This window comes from Heloderma suspectum, chromosome 17 (genome assembly GCF_057233095.1).
Source record: "Heloderma suspectum isolate Gila_16-S chromosome 17, 16-S_ref, whole genome shotgun sequence".
NCBI classification, from domain to species: domain Eukaryota; kingdom Metazoa; phylum Chordata; class Lepidosauria; order Squamata; family Helodermatidae; genus Heloderma; species Heloderma suspectum.
In genome coordinates this window covers 2,098,619-2,113,856 of record NC_139474.1, presented here as the reverse complement: position 1 = coordinate 2,113,856, position 15,238 = coordinate 2,098,619, and the positions used below count along the sequence as shown (strand labels likewise).

The following is a 15,238-nucleotide window of genomic DNA, read 5'->3' as shown; positions in this document are numbered from 1 at the left end:
AAGCCATGACTATCACCTGCCCCACATCCTGCCTTCCTAGATGCCATCCCCTGGCCTTACCCTTTGGAAGGGAGATATTATTTGGAGAGGAATAGGAAAGTCCTTCCTCCACTCAGCCTGTTCTCTCCTTCTGCAGGCAGGCTTGGCAGGGTGGTGCGCGGGGGGGGGAATGTTATTTTTCTCCAGTAACGGTGGAGGGAAAACTGCTGCCTTCTGCCCTAAAACCAGTTCTGTCCTGAGCAAGCCATGGGGAGCTGGGGATAGGCTGGAGGTCACTGGAAGGAGAGAGACGGAGCGAAGCCTTCAGAAGCAACAGCAAACAGCCTCTCTGTGTACTGTCAACGGTTCTGCCTTCTTCCTTGTGCTTCAGGGCACCGGGTCTCTCTGCCTTTAACAGATTATATGAGAAGCAGGAATTCAGCAGCTTTTCCCATAACCACATCTCCATGCCAGGGAAAATATGTACCTGTTGAATTTCTGTCTGCCATAGAGTTACAGAGAGAAAGAAAGAGGGAGACTGAGACGTGGGGGGGGGGGAATGTTGCCCCAAAGGGAGAATGTCAAATGCAGTTTGTCCTACCACAGCGATGCAGTGACAGGACAAAGGCAAAAGCAGAATTTTTCCCCTTTGGTGTGATTCTGAAAGGCACAGGTAGCATTGCAAGCATTTTCTGGCATGCTTTCTGATCTGCCTTTCAGCAACCAAATCTATCAGGGGATCCTTTTCTTGGCCTGCAGATGAGGAAAACGTTTTGGCAGAGTCTCCTCCTGTCATGGAGCCATTTAAAACACAGGGCCCTTGAGTTTTAAGGAAATATGTGTTCAGTGTCTCGTCATCTCCCTACTTATTATTTATGTATTAAAGCATTTTAAAACCACTTCCCCATAAAGCTCACTGAAGAACATAAAATATAAATAAAATTAAGCAGCAACCTGTCTATTGGCAAGACACGTTCCAAAAACAAAAGCAATGGAATCCTTTGGGAAAGGGCACTCTGCACATGCTCCTCTTATCAATTTCCTTTTAACAAAATCTTCTCCGAGGGGAAAAGTGCTTCATAACTCAGTGGCAGACCACCTGCTTTGCATACACAAGAAAACATGGCAGGTTCGATCCAGTTAAAAAGAAACCTCGGAGAGCCACTGCCGGTCAGAGCAGGCACAGTGCTAGGCTGGATGGACCAATGGTCTGTTTGCGCTCTGCACATGCTCAGAGGCACCCAGCCTGTGGCACCAGCATTGCCGAAAACAGGCACAGGCAGCCCCCGAGACCGCTGCCTCTTTTCTCTCGCTGCTGCCAGCACCCCTTCACTTCCCACCATGGCTGGTTACTATTCCTCTGCCCGCTCTAAATCCTGTCCAGATTCCCCGCCGCTCCTCTGCGCATGTCCCAACCCGGCCTTCTGCCTCTGCTTTATGTCTGTTCCTCTTAACTGTACCACACGCAGCAAATGCTTCCCGGCAGGTTGTCAAGACACACCGATGAGGTTGCTAGGGGCTCCCCGTTGCTGAGCAACCAGATTCTGCTCGGCCCAGGCTCCCCCTTTCAAGGTAGGCCTCAATCGACTGTTTAGGACATGTATAACCGTGCCGCCCCCGCCCCCCCACCGAGGTGCTGGTTTGGGTTTGGGGTCCTGTTTCCACAATGCAGCTGAAAAACACACCGCTGGGTCTCGGCGTGGGTAGGCGTGTCCGCGAGCGTTGGCACAACATGAACACCAGTCTGCAGGTCGGCCAGGCAGGGCCAAAGGACACCCATCCCGAAGCTCAAACTCTTTTACATTTGTGATGTGACAGCTTTCTTTTACACAATAGGAGCAATCTGGTTTTTAAAAGGAGAATCAGCGGCAGCTGGTCCCTCTCCACCCCACCCTCCAGCGGTTTTCCAGACTCCTTCCACAAATGTTCCAACTGTCCCCCAGTTCGAGCTTTGGAATCAGGGTGTTTCAGGCAGGGCGCACAGGCAGGGACAGCCCCTGTTTTTTGGTACCTGCTCCTAGTATGCCACTACTTTGACCCTATTTTTGCCTTTTGGGGGATGCCTTGCAAATTCTGGGACTGAACGTTGCTGTTCTTTAGGGTTCTGCTCCCTCTGGAGGATTGCTAGAAGTTTAATTTGGGGGCGGTGGGAGGGGATGGATGCATCTCGCCTCTAGTACATATGCATGTGTAAACACCTGTGCATAAACATTCATGCGCCATGCAGTACATCACCTGCCATTTCATGCTGTGGTGAGGTGTGCTTTGAACCGATTGTAGGACAGTTATCTTTTCCTAGCGTATGTTTTCATGTAAACAACAGGCTTTTAAAGCAGTGGAGCACAGGACAGGGCTATTGCAGGATAAAGGAACACAACAGACGGAGTACAGCCCTTAGCCCTTCCTAAGGACACTGGTCGCTCTGTTCACGTCTGCAGACTACTTCTCCCTGTTCAGGGAATTAGGCGCCTGGAACATGACTGACTGGAGGGAAATTCAGCTTGTTAGGCGAAAGTTTCCCGCTGCAGTCATGGCTCTGTTGTGCCAGAGAACAGGCTGCTGTCTGTCTGGTAGAACAGGCTGCTGTCTGTCTGGTAGAACAGGCCCAGAAACTAGAGTATTTCCAAAGGGTTGCTATTCTTGAGAGTTCAGCCCGCTCCCCAGAGTCAGTCACCTGGTTCACACGATCACCGTCACTGCCCGGGTGTGGCTTGTTGTGTCACCCGAACCTGGGCAACATGGCTTGTTGGAGGGTTGAACAACCCTCAAATAACCCATCCCATGTGGCTTTGGAAGATGTGACAGGCTGAGCTGGGGGCAGGGGGGTTACTATTCAAATCACGTCCGGCATGCACCCGGCATGCGCTGTGGCTTGTTTAAGCTGCGGTGATGGTGCAAACCAGCCCAGTTTCTTGAAGTTAAACCTCTGAGCGGGTGGGCAGATGTGTCTTATCCTGAGTGCACATCCAGTGTGCAGTGTTTGTGCCGTTGTGTGTGTGGTCTCTATTTTTATAACAAGCAGGTCTCTATTTTTATCTTTGAAAACAGACTACAGCAGCCTTTCCCAACCTGGCCCCCTACTGATGTTTTGGACTACAACTCCCAGTGTGGTGTAGCGGCTAGAGTGTTGGACTGGGTGCTGGGAGATCCGGGTTCTAGTCCCCACTTGGCCATGGAAGCTCACTTTGGGCCAGTCATAGATGCCCAGCCCACCTGGCAGGGTTGTTGTTGTGAAGCTAAAATGGAGGAGGAGGATTATGTACGCCGCCTTGGGTTCCTTAAGGAGGAAAAAAGGCAGGACAGAAATGTAATAATTAAATAAATAAACTCCCAGAATTCCTGACCATTAGCTGGTTGGGGCTGATGGGAGTTGAAGTACAAAATATCTGGAGGGCACCTGGTTGGGGAAACCTGGGTAACTTAACCATGGCTGTGTAATGCCCCCGTATTCCATCTTATCTGTTTATTACATTTTATACCACCCAACAGCTGAAGCTTTCTGTCTTAGACTGGGCCTTTTCCGCTGTGCTGAGCAACATCCTTCTTTCTCGCCCCTCCTTTTTCTTAGCTTAATGTCCACCTCGAGGAAAAGTTTTAATGAACTCGAAAGCTCTCTTACTTCTCTGAAACTTTTGAGTTGGATCTAATAAAGGTATTATTCTTGATTTCCCTGCACCACTCATGGACTTTCCCAGTATGACCCTACCCGGACACTGTGATCAACATCCGAGACCCTCCTCTGAGAGCCTCCTCTGAGGGACGTTCAGAGCATGGCAACAAGGGAGAGGCTTTTCAGTGGTGGCCTCCTGCTTGTGGAATGCCTTCCCCAAAGAGATCGGCCTGGTGCCGACATCTTTTCAGTGCCAGGTTAAGACTTTCCATTATTCCCAGGCGTTTGACGGGATACGATGGGGTGTTTAATGCATCAGTCAAAGAGTTTATGGTTGCCACAGATGTTTAGTTGTTTAACAGAGTGGTTGTATTTTAGTGGGCAACAATTTTGTCTGCTTGGCATTTCGTATGTTTTAATTCTGGTGTAAGTTGCCTTGAGTCTTTTTGTTTCGTTTTAAGAAAGGCATCTAAGAAACCTTAACAACCACCACCACAACCCCAAGCTGGCAACTGACGTATTACTTGAGCTGTGTTGCTCTTCCTCTTGCAGGTCAAGCTTGGTATGACAGCCACTAGCAGCATCCGCTGGGAGTGGAAGCCTGTCGTGCGCAGCGACCTCCTGGCCCGTGGTTTCCACTCGTGTAACGTGGTGCAAGGGAAGCTCCTGATCTTTGGAGGCCTGAAGTCGCAGGAGAACCGCGAGCTGCCCCTCGGGGATGTGGTGGCCTTTGACCCGCAGCTCCAGACGGTCAGAACGATCGCTCCCGAATGTGGGTTCCACCGAAGCCACCACGAGGCCGTGGTCCTGGCCAACCGCTTCCTGTGCGTGGTGGGGGGCTGGGATGGCTCCCGCAGGGTCTCGGACGTGTGCTGCTTTGACGCTGAGCAGGGCCAGTGGGAACGCTGGAGTGCGGGGCCTTCCAGCGAGGCCCCCGTGGGGCTGAGCAGCCACACCTGCACCAAGCTAACGGACCACGAGGTGCGGGTGGTGGGCCGTGAGGGCGGGCTGCGTACACAGCGGCGCTACGCCAGCATCTTCACGTTGCGCATCAACCCCACCAGCAAGACCTACTGGTATGTTCTGGCCGGTTCTCCTGAAAAAGCAGCTGTTTCTGAGGAGCCCTGTCTCCGCACCCACAGCCCTGCCTCTTTTGTGGGTCACTGTTTGCCTTGGCAGCACCACTGGCTCACACGACTGAGCGCTGCTCCCACGCAGCAGTAATAATCGCAGCACGCAGAAAACTAGGCTCCTAACCTAGCCTCCTCTCCAACACGCTAGTTTTCTATGTGCAAGGAATTGTTTTGTAAGGAATAGCGTCCAATGATGCAAGCCCCCACCTGCAATCTTGCCAGTACAGCCCAGACACAGGACCTGGGCGCTATATAAAGTGGTTTTCCTTTTGAGTCCTGAAAGGGCTCTGGTTCTCCCAATATGACGTACAATCCATATTGTTAGTCCTTTATAATGTGTGGCAGGGTGTGTCCCGTCCCCCCCCCTCCACTCACAATTTTGTGGCCAGTTTAGCACAGAGTTGACACAGGGCCTGAGCTTTCTCCTTCTCATGATTCCCAGGGGAAGGAGTAAAATCTCAGGGGGAGGGCCAGAGGCTGCTGGGCCTGCGAACTTTCTTCCCTGTGTTTCTTTCTCTGGTTTTCCCTCAGCTCTTTCTGATGCTGCTCTGAATCTCTGCCCTCCTGCTTCAGGCTTTTGTATCTTAAAAATAGCCTGTTGCCTCCCCTCTCCAACTAGGTTAGTTTCTTAGATCAGAAGGTGAACCTGTCAGTCGCTCAGTCCCACTCCCCCCACCCCATCAATGTTTAGAGAAATCAAAGTACAGTGCACTATTTTGGAGACATGCTGTCTGCTTTCCCAACGCTGAATTGTGAACGAAGCCTCATGCAGGGTCCAGCTTGAGTTCTGGTCACTTCAGAGGGAAGCCCACTTTGCCTTGGGAAGCAGCAGAAGTGTCCAAAGTGGGCCAGTGCAGCTTGGGCTTCAGCCGTATGAGAGGCACATCCCTACTAAATATGTAGTATAAAAGTGGTGTATATAGACACTCCGTGTACCATATGTCTGTGTGCACTTAGTGGTTTAAAGCTCTTATACGTTTAGCAGAAAGATGCATGTCTCTTGTACACACACCGGGAGCAGGGGAATCTGTTACCTTTCCTAACGATTTACAGCAACAGAAAAAGATAAATTCCACAACTAAAAAAAAATAGAGAGAGGCAGCGGTATATTCCACATTTTTAAACAATAAGGATATTCTCAATTTGACTGTAAAAAGTCCAGCAGGAAATGGCAGCTGAAAACAGCAGCAAGGCGTGGTGGGATAGACAGAAGACCTACCACTATGTAGAAGCAGAACACAGAGGGAATGAGGAGCAACAAATAAACTGCCATGCTTAAAACAAAAAGTGACCAGGGTTCTCAGAGCTCTTGGGGGCTATTAGTTTAGGGAACGGTTTAAGTGACCACTTGGTCAATGATTGCCTGCATCCAAAAGCTTTCCCCAACCTGGTGCCCCCCAACTGAACTACAGTTCCCTTCATCCTCAGCAGAACCAGTGGCATAATGGTTGAGGATGATAGAAAACGTTGTCCAGCACAGTTGGGAGCACTAGGTTGGGAAAGGCAGCTGCTGATAAAGTAATAAAGCAGTCTTCCCCAACCAGAACCCCTCCAGGTGTGTTGGACTGCAAGTCCCATGAGGCCCAGCCAGCATGGCCAATGGAGAGGGTTTCTAGGGCCTGCAGTCCAAACCATCTGGAGGGCAGCAGTTTGGGGAAGGCAAACAGCAACAAACTGCACCTTGCAGTAGGATAGCCAATGCCTCTTCCGTGGAGGGACAAACATGGCCACTATTTGTTGGCTTTTAAATTTTAAGTACATTGGGGCTGAAACATTAATGAGCTTGATTCAAAATGATTGTTAGCTATGTTTTAATAATGGGGTTACAAAAATTAGAGGTGGGGACAGGTGCCATCTTGGAAGAGGCATCCCGCTTAGCCGCGCAGAAGAGAATGCCTCTTTCTAATGGGAGGGGAGTGCAGAATGTGAGGCCAACATCTACAAAGAATGTGTGCGCACAGTGTATTAAATTACCTGCTGCCTAGCATTGAAAGGGAACTTTTAAAAGAAGGCAGGGGAAGTGGGCTGGTTTGAAACAAGGACCCTTCACCCATCTCCTCTGTTTGCTAGGTACAAGGAAGAGGAGTCCCGTACAGCCTCACGGGCTGGCCACTCCGCCATGCTGGTGCGGGAGACCAGCACTGGTGGGAAAAGCAGTGGCTACAAGCTTCTGGTGTTTGGAGGGCGCGACTCTGCTGACCTTGACCTGGCCGGACGGTGGGAGAAAGGGAAAATCCACGTGAGTGTGATGGGCGAGGGTCCCCTCAACACAGCCTATGCTAGCACTTGGCTTGAACCCATTTGTGGCTAGTAGGCGTGAGAAAGCCGAGATGCCCCATAGAAACTCCCCGAGTTGCCCCCCCCCCCGCAACCAATGCTGGGGCCAGGCTTTGGAGCAGCCCTAGGTGCAATGTTGTCATCAGTGGCCCCTCCTCTCCGTTGCCACCCAGCCGGTCCCCCTCCCCATGAGCCAAATCTGCTCCTGGCACCCGCTGCTGCTCCGAGAGGTTGGGCAAGCGGGCAACAGCTGCAAGAGGAGCAGCAGCCAGGCCAGGGAGGTCAGTGCTTCGGCCCCCGCTGTGGCGGGCGCTGTGGCAAGTGCCCTCTGATGCCAGCCGCTGGTGCTGCAGCTCAGCGTAGCACTCCGGAGAAAATCCAGCAGGGATCGGCAACTGCCCAGTGGCTTGTGCAGCCTCCAGAGGTGCCCGCCTGCCCCTCCAAAATCCTACCTACAGGTGGGATTTTGAAGTCGGTCATAGCCACCGCATTAGCAGTCCTGTGCAGCTTACTTTGCAAGCGGGGGCCTTTGAAAGAGGACGCCGGTAATTAAACGTCTGGCAGGAGTTTCACATCAGTATGTGAAGCCCAGACCTTTGGAGCACCACCCTTTTGGTCTCTCTTCCCCACTCTCCCTTTGCAGCAGACCCACTTCTCCCCATGTTTTCCTCCAGCCTCTTCTTTTTTGTCCCTATTTTAATGAAACCACTCCGTTTCCTCCTTCCAACCACCCTGCCCCATGGGGATCTAGTCCTTAGCTTCTCCACCTGCAGCTATCAGAAGAACACGCTTGTCTAGCTAAAGTTAATCTCTTAATCCAAGTGATTTTAAGAACTGCAGGGCACTAAAGTGTATACAGTCCGCCCAGCTCTGCAGTTCCATTCTCAAAGCTTATCACGCACACCCCTTTCCTCCTCAGGTCGATTCTGTCCATGCTCCTGGGCTGACAGAGCATCTCTCTCGCTTAGTCAGCACTGAAAAGGGATCCCGGCAAGCTCCCAAAGGCCTGAGGCACCAATCCTGCACTGTCGTGGGGCCTTTTGCTGTCATCTTTGGAGGAGAGACCCTAGCAACTGGCAGGGATGCCATTTGCAATGACCTCTATATCTACGATACAAGTACAGCTCGTCCTCACTCACTCCCAGGGGTTGCAACAGGGGTGTCTGTGCTCATTCTGACAGCGCATGTATTTCTCAGGCCACGCAGCAGACACACACATCTCAAGGCAAGATGGCTGTAGGGCTGCCGTCCCAACAATTTGGACTAGATCTCCCGGTCTGCTCGTCCACTGGGCATGCTGGCTGGAGCCGACAGGAGATGAAAGCTCAAACTGTGGCGGGTGCCAGGTTGGGGCAGGTGTCGTCATGGTTTGCCCAATGCAGAATTCCCTACAAGAATGCATGCTCCTGCTTAATTCTGTCCCATGTCCTGGGGCTTCCTCTCTAGCACTACAGCTCAGCCGCTTGAAAGGCTCCAGCATAGGCATTAAATTGGGGGGCCAGTATCAGGAGCACTGTCTTGAGGCCTAGTGGAATTTCACTCTGGCCCCAGTCAACAAGCAGCTTTTCTGTTGCCCCTCATGGACTGCTTTTGCTATTCTCCCCCATTTCAAAAGGGTTTTTTCATTTGGCATTATTTGTATCTAATGGAAAACCCTTACCTTTTCGATAGAAGGCAAGTGGGAGAATGTGGGTGACAGCTCCACAGATAGAATTTGATCGGTATTTGTTTCTTGCACAAACATTGGCCAATATCCACAGACTCCTCAGCTAACAGCCAGGGGAGCTGGAGAGAAGGGGGTTGAGTAGGAAGGAGGTCTCTCCAAGAACCTCAAGGAGCCTATTTTCTGTTCTTCCAGGGTCTTCGCCAGCAAACTGGTTCCATTTTCCTTGTTCCAGCCAGGCCCAGAAGAGAGTTGGCCAGCGGACGTGCCTTTGGGATGACAAGCTGTACTGTGTTGGGGGGTTTGGGGCTGATGGCAAGACCCCCTGCCCAGAGATCTGCAGCTTGGAGATCTCCACATGAAGTGAACAGTCTCTTGCTGCTAAGGGCCAGTGGACTCCTTCCGTGGACACTGCTCTGAAACGTTCCTTTCTTGGCAGGGAAAGGTTGCCCTTTGTTTATGTGAAATAAAAGCACCCTTCTAGCATGTCAAAAAGGCTTCCAGCTTTTTGCAGGTAAATAAAAAGCAGGAGCAAGCAACCAAACGGAAGCACGCTGGGAAGAAACCACCTCACTTAAGTGCTGAATACATTCCAAGTTTATGGATATAACAACAATTCAAAGGCTTGGATTCAAATCTAATACCTGGAGCACTCCAGAATCAAAATTTGATCCACATGGGACACAGCTATAAGACAAGGAACTGCCCTATACTTAAAATATACAGATACCTATCTATGTAGGTCCTGTCAACACACATTTTGCAATAATAAAAGCTGAATTCTTCTCCCTACTTACGTTAATTTGCAAGATTTTTCTCATTTTAAGGGCTGTGGCCCAAGTTTCAGCAGCTCAATCAGGAGTTTTAATCAATTAATTCTACATAAACGTGTATAAATAAAAGTTTTGAATTAAAAAAAAATTGTTTCCAACAATGCACATGCTATTTTAAGAGGCATTCCTTCTTGTAAGAGAAGGGGGAATGCCTCTTCTAAAGTGATGTCTGCTGCCTGCATTAATGGTAGTTAAGGGTGTGGGTTTTTTTTAATATGCTGGTCAATTATCAGGAGCACCTTTTCCAGTTACTAATCAATTAATAGAATAAGGGTGCAATACTATGCAGGTTTAGACAGAAAAAAAAGTTCTACAGCTGCCAGCATCTCCCAAGCCAAAAAGTTGTAGGACTTTTTTGTCTAAACCTGCACATGATTGCATTGTAAGTGCTGTAGTCATCCTTGTTTTGGATAATTTCATTCTATAACTTTTAACTATTTCACATAACTTGCTTTGCTACTCTTGGAAAAGGGCTAGGTGCTTAAAAAAAAAAAAAGGGCACTGAAGTCTCACCTACTGAGCCCTGGAATTTCTATCTAGACACTGTTTTCTAAGACATTAACTATAGCTTGTCCCCAATGAGGGTGGAGAGCTTGAAATGAAAGTGGATACTTTACAGAAGCAGTCCAGTGATATCTGAACGGCCACATAATTCCCACCCGACCTAGCCCTATACACTAAAACCCTTTCTTTGCCAGCCCTGCCATCCATGATCCTTTAACTGGAGATACTGAATACTGAACCTGGGACCTTCCGCGTACAAAGGGGATGCTCTGCTACTGACCTATGGACCTCCCCAGCTCTTCAAGGCTTCATACAGGATTGGGTCATCCCCAGCTCTGCTGCCCAGGATCCTGTATCTGTAGATGCTTTCAAGGGCAGAAGCTGCAACTGCCTGCATGCAAAGAAAGGGGCATGCTCTACCATTGTGCTCTGGGGATGGGAGCTGATCCAGCATGGCTGCCAACTTTCATGGTAGCCCAAAGTACGTGACACAGAAAATGTTTATTTAACAAAAATATTATGAGAGATGACACCAAAATAATAAAGTTAAGCCTTTGAAGTTGAGCTGCAACTATAGAGTGAGGGGTGTTAAGTCCTTGGTGAGGAAGTCTCTCCTCCCACTAGGAAACTAGGACCCCCGCGGAGCTGGTTTTGGCGCCTGCTCCCTCTGCGCTCTCCTTGGAGGGAGCCTTCTGGTCATCCTCGCCCATCAGGCGGATGTTGTGCTTTTCCCGAAATTCATTCAGCTCCCGGCCTTTTGTTTGCAGCTGCTGACTCAGTGTCTCTATGATCTTGTTGATCTAAAAAGTGCAAACCGGGAAGGAGAATCAGGATGGGCAAGCTGGAGAGGCAAGGGTATTTACGGAGAGACAAAAGGGGGCCCTGAACTTTCTGGCGTTCTCCCGAGGTGGACGGGCACTCCACATATTCTATTCAGGCATGTGTCAGCCTTCGATTTTGGTAGGCTTGAGAGTTTAACTTGCATGATCTCCGACAGGCATCACAGCCTGCCACAGCTTCCTACGCTGGACTGAAGAGCAGAGACACACAGGAATAATGTAAGAGGACCTCAAGGACAGGGGTGGAGGTTAATGCAATCCTGAAAGTTCCTCCACATGGACAGAGCTGTCACGACCAGCTAGCGGGAGAGCCCTTAAACTGGAGTTTGGGGTCTGGCAGGCAGGCGTGCTTGTGTCACTCATCAGGGATAAGTGAGGGGGCAGAAAAGTGCAACAAAGAAAGGAGGGCATACTAGTTGAAAGCTGACATCACACCTATGTTTACTTCCCTGCTGCCATGCCCAGACACCAAGTTCTAGTGATTTTTACTGCCTCTCTGTCCAAGGGTGATCTTCACAAGAACAGAATAAGAAGCACATTAGAGTATTACCCGGATATTCATGGAATCGGCTTTGTCTGTCAGAGACACAGGCAGCAAGAAAAGCCGAGTGTACAGTACCGTTAAAATCTGATTTCCAGTGGTCACACAGTACTGGAAAGGAACATACTTCCAGGTTGGGGTGGGTGGGTGGGTGGGGGGGAGTAGGACTGAATGTCATCAGACTGGCAGGGTCTGCTTAACCAACGAGAGAGGCTTGTTTACCCCCTGTCCAGGCTCCCCCCTACTACTATTTATTTATTTATTGCATTTATATCCCGCCTTTTTTCCTCTGGCAAGGAACCCAAGGCGGCTTACATTATCCTCCTCCTCTCCATTTTAGCCTCACAACAACAACCCTGTGAGGTAGGTTGGGCTGAGAGTGTGTGACTGGCCCAAAGTCACCCAGTGAGCTTCCATGGCCAAGTGGGGACTAGAACCCGGATCTCCCGGCTCCCAGTCCAACACTCTTCTGCTACTATTTTATCTCTCCCCATCACTCTCCCCCCCCCCCCCCCCCGGTGTGTGCACTTTTGCCTTGAGAAACCAAAATCGGAGATTTTGGACTGCAGCTTCCCATGAAAGCACCCCAGCCTCTCAATTTTGCCCCATTCCAGCACTCTGCCAGGGAATTATCACTTCCAACCCCCCACTTTCTACCCCTGCTTTCTCCTTTTCCTTGCTTGCAATGAGATGAGAAGCTCCCCTGATCTCAAATGATCGCTACTGTGACTTTATGTAACAGAGAAACTATAGAATCTCAAAGAAGCACAGCATCGAGATAGCGATTTCATGGAGAAGCGAAAGAGGGCTTTAGGGCGAGTTACTAAAGTTACCTTTACCCCTTTAAATGCTTTAGTGATTTACTGTGGCTAAGATCTGTTAAAGATTCACCACAGGGGAGCAAGATTTATTTCTTACTCCTGAGTAAACATGCCTAGAAAAAGCAGGGGGGGAGAGATATGGAAACAAATACTTCAGTTATGGAAACAAGAAGGAATGGGGCATCCCACCCTGTTGACCACATCACTGCTGGGTCACAAAGGCATGCCCAGGATTTAACACATGGGATTAATGCATGGCAAAACTGCCAGGGAGCTGCTTTCAGTTAAAAAGTCAGATTAAAAGGAGTTTCAGAAAATGCGGCTTTTCAAGAGGGAAGCGGCTGGTTGGCAGAGGACTGGTGACGTCATCTGCCGTGAACGGAGTCAGACTGCTCTAACTTTGCAGTAAATCGCTCGGGAAGACAGCCCCCACGTGCCTGAGAGAGATCTGGGGACTGGAGAAGGAACAATTTACTTGTTTGGTATAATTCAAGAATCACTACAGCGGAAAAAAGCGAGAGAATTAAGAGGAGCTGTATTTAGAGGTTCAAAAGTGGTTAAAATCAATGCATGAGAAGAGCTCCAACCACACCTGCCCCTCGCTGCATTTGTTGCCCTCAACTCATGGGAGGTGACAGTCTGAAGATGAGAGCCTCTTCTGTCTGTGGAGGCTCTTCATGTGAGCAAGAACACTGATTTTCCTTGGGCTGAAAAAAAATCCACGCCCCTGCTCTAAAGCTGCCAGGTTCCTTTCTTTGCTTCCTCTTTTCACATGACCTGCAAGATAATCTAATCACATCAATACTCCTTTTTTCTCTTGACACCCACCGAGTCCCAGTTATTTTCCGTGCCTCTCTACCTGGGAGCTTGGGCAGTTAGAGGCAGGGGAAAATATTATTGCTCTGTATAGTGCAAGAATCTCTATGCACACACACACCTGAACGTGTAATTATTTTTCAGCAATGAAAAGATGTTCTTTGTGTGTGCTAAACATAGCTGAACATTAAAGGCATGGATGTTGGGGGCATTAGAATGACAAACCTGTGCCAAACAAAGTGGAGTTAAAAGGGGGTTGGTGTTTCCCCTATTTTTTTAAGGTGCAACGTATTTTATGAAATGTTTGTGAATAGTCATTCACATAATGGTGGTCTTTAGTGAATAAAAATCAGCAGCAGGCAATCAACATGAAGGCTCTTGTGCACTGTATGAGAGGGGGTCTTGTTTTTCTTTCCAGTGCCAGAAATGAGTAACGTTAAGTCATTTCAGAGTTAAAGCCATTTGTTGTCCCAAGCAGAAGTAGCGACTCTGCCCATTACCAGCAAAGACATTACCTGATCTTTATTATTTTCCAGGGCTGGGAGAACCTCCTTCACGGTGCGTTCCACCAACACACCTCCCACCATCCGGTAACACTTCCTGGTAGGGTCCACTTCTCGAAGTGTTTCAATAACTAGCCTGTAGAGAGACAGAAACACAGAAAATCTGCACAACAGCTTGTGTCAAAGACAGGGCTAAAGGATTCAGAAATGCACATGGCCAAGAGCTGTGCTTGTCAGTTTCACAAGTCCAAGAGTTTGGTTTTAATTTTTGTGACCCGCCCAGAGAGCTTTAGCTATTGGGAGGTATAGAAATGAGAGCCAGTGTCATCCAGTGGTTAGAGTGTTGGACTGGGAGTCGGGAGATCCGGGTTCTAGTCCCCACTCGGCCATGGAAGCTCACTGGGTGACTTTGGGCCAGTCACAGACTCTCAGCCAAACCCACCTCACAGGGTTCTTGTTGTGAGGATAAAATGGAGGAGGATTATGTACGCCGCCTGGAGTTCCTTGGAGGAAAAAAGGTGAGATATAAATGTAATAAAATAAATAAGAGCCTCCTGGTTGCAGGAAAGAGACATGTTGTTTGTTAAAAGCCCAGCAGGCAAAAGAGGCTGCGTTGCTATTCTATTCTTTCCAAATCCAGTAGTAAAAATTGGCAGCGTGTCATTCTGAATATGTGCGGCAAAAGGTTATATTCACTGGGTGGCTTTCAGCAAATAGCTCTCTCTCAGGCTGATCTACTCACAGGATTGTAACCACAGCAGACTGTAAAGCCCTAAGAAACACTATCCGAAAGCAAACGCGACACTTTTCAAATCTCTGCCCATCGCCTACTTGTGCTCGTTGAGATCCATCTCCAACTCAGCCGCCTTCGAGGCCAGCCCTCGCTGCTCCTGGCGCAGGCGGTTGAATCCGGCCACCACCTGAAGGGGAAGAAAGATCCGCCGCGGGCTAGGTCATGCTCCAGCCCCGTCCAACCGAAGCAGCTGAGCCGACACCCCTTGCAGCAATCCCTTCCGCCTGCTTCTCCCCTCCGCGGTTCTCTTCTGCCTATCGACCGTCAGGCGGGAAGCCCCGTCGGGCAGAGGCTCGCCTGGTTTTGCTTACGCGGCCAGGAGGCTGCGTCGAACCTACGTAAATCCCCCGCGGTCACCGCCGAGGAAGGGGCCGAGGGCGAAGCCCAGCCCCGCGCCCCCGAGGCCCCACCCAGCCGCCCCGCGCCGCCCCCTCCGACGGCCACGCCGCCCGCGGGCACGGGCGCGGCCGCCCCCTCCCCTCGGGGGCTCGCGGCCGGCGCTGGCCCAGGCCCGCATCCCGCCCGGGGCCCGCCCGGCGCCGCTGCGGCTCTTCCCCTCGCCCCCGGCCGGGGCTGCGGACCGGGCGCGGAGGCGGCGGGGGCCGGAGAAGCCCCTCCTCGCCCCCGGCGCCGGCGCGGCCCGAGGCTGCGCCCGGCTGCTGGCCGCAGCCCCGGCTCAGGCGGCAGCCCCGCGCTCTGCACATGCTCAGAAGCCCCCCGAAGCGCGCCGAGGAGGAGCGCAGCGGCGCTGGGAGCGCGCCGAGACCGGGCCCTGCGCCCCGCCCCGGGCCCCTCCGGCACCTGCTCGGCCGTCAGGGCCTTGGCCGCCGCCGCCCCCGCGCCGCCCCCGCCGGCGGGAGGGGGCGCCGGGCCCGCCTTGCTCTTGCCGCTCTCCGCCATCTCCTCCCCTCGCCGCGGCAGGCCCC

General features: G+C 50.9%; 3 protein-coding genes across 5 annotated transcripts in view; 1 reads left to right on the top strand and 2 right to left on the bottom strand.

Annotated features, from left to right (window-relative positions):
• Window positions 1-8,788, bottom strand: part of LOC146334184 (V-type proton ATPase catalytic subunit A-like) — a 27,442-nt gene extending 18,654 nt beyond the window's left edge. Inside the window, exon 1 of one of the 3 annotated variants that reach the window (XM_084823944.1) lies at window positions 8,660-8,788. The gene's annotated coding sequence lies outside the window, so the exon portion shown is untranslated. Of the gene's footprint in view, window positions 1-60; window positions 363-8,659 lie in introns of those variants that run through there. The other 2 variants (XM_084823945.1, XM_084823943.1) reach the window with 2 other exon arrangements.
• KLHDC9 (kelch domain containing 9) lies at window positions 4,154-9,453 on the top strand. The gene is made up of 4 exons (XM_084823954.1): window positions 4,154-4,665; window positions 6,793-6,961; window positions 7,919-8,117; window positions 8,858-9,453. Exons 1-4 carry the CDS (start codon window positions 4,154-4,156, stop codon window positions 9,022-9,024), a joined length of 1,047 nt encoding a protein of 348 aa, XP_084680080.1. The 3' UTR covers window positions 9,025-9,453.
• On the bottom strand, window positions 9,242-15,238 carry PFDN2 (prefoldin subunit 2). Its single transcript, XM_084823983.1, has 4 exons — window positions 15,114-15,238; window positions 14,351-14,439; window positions 13,532-13,655; window positions 9,242-10,799 (listed from the first exon to the last, which is right to left on the bottom strand). The coding sequence occupies exons 1-4, from the start codon at window positions 15,210-15,212 to the stop codon at window positions 10,620-10,622; spliced, it is 492 nt and encodes a 163-aa protein (XP_084680109.1). The 5' UTR covers window positions 15,213-15,238; the 3' UTR covers window positions 9,242-10,619.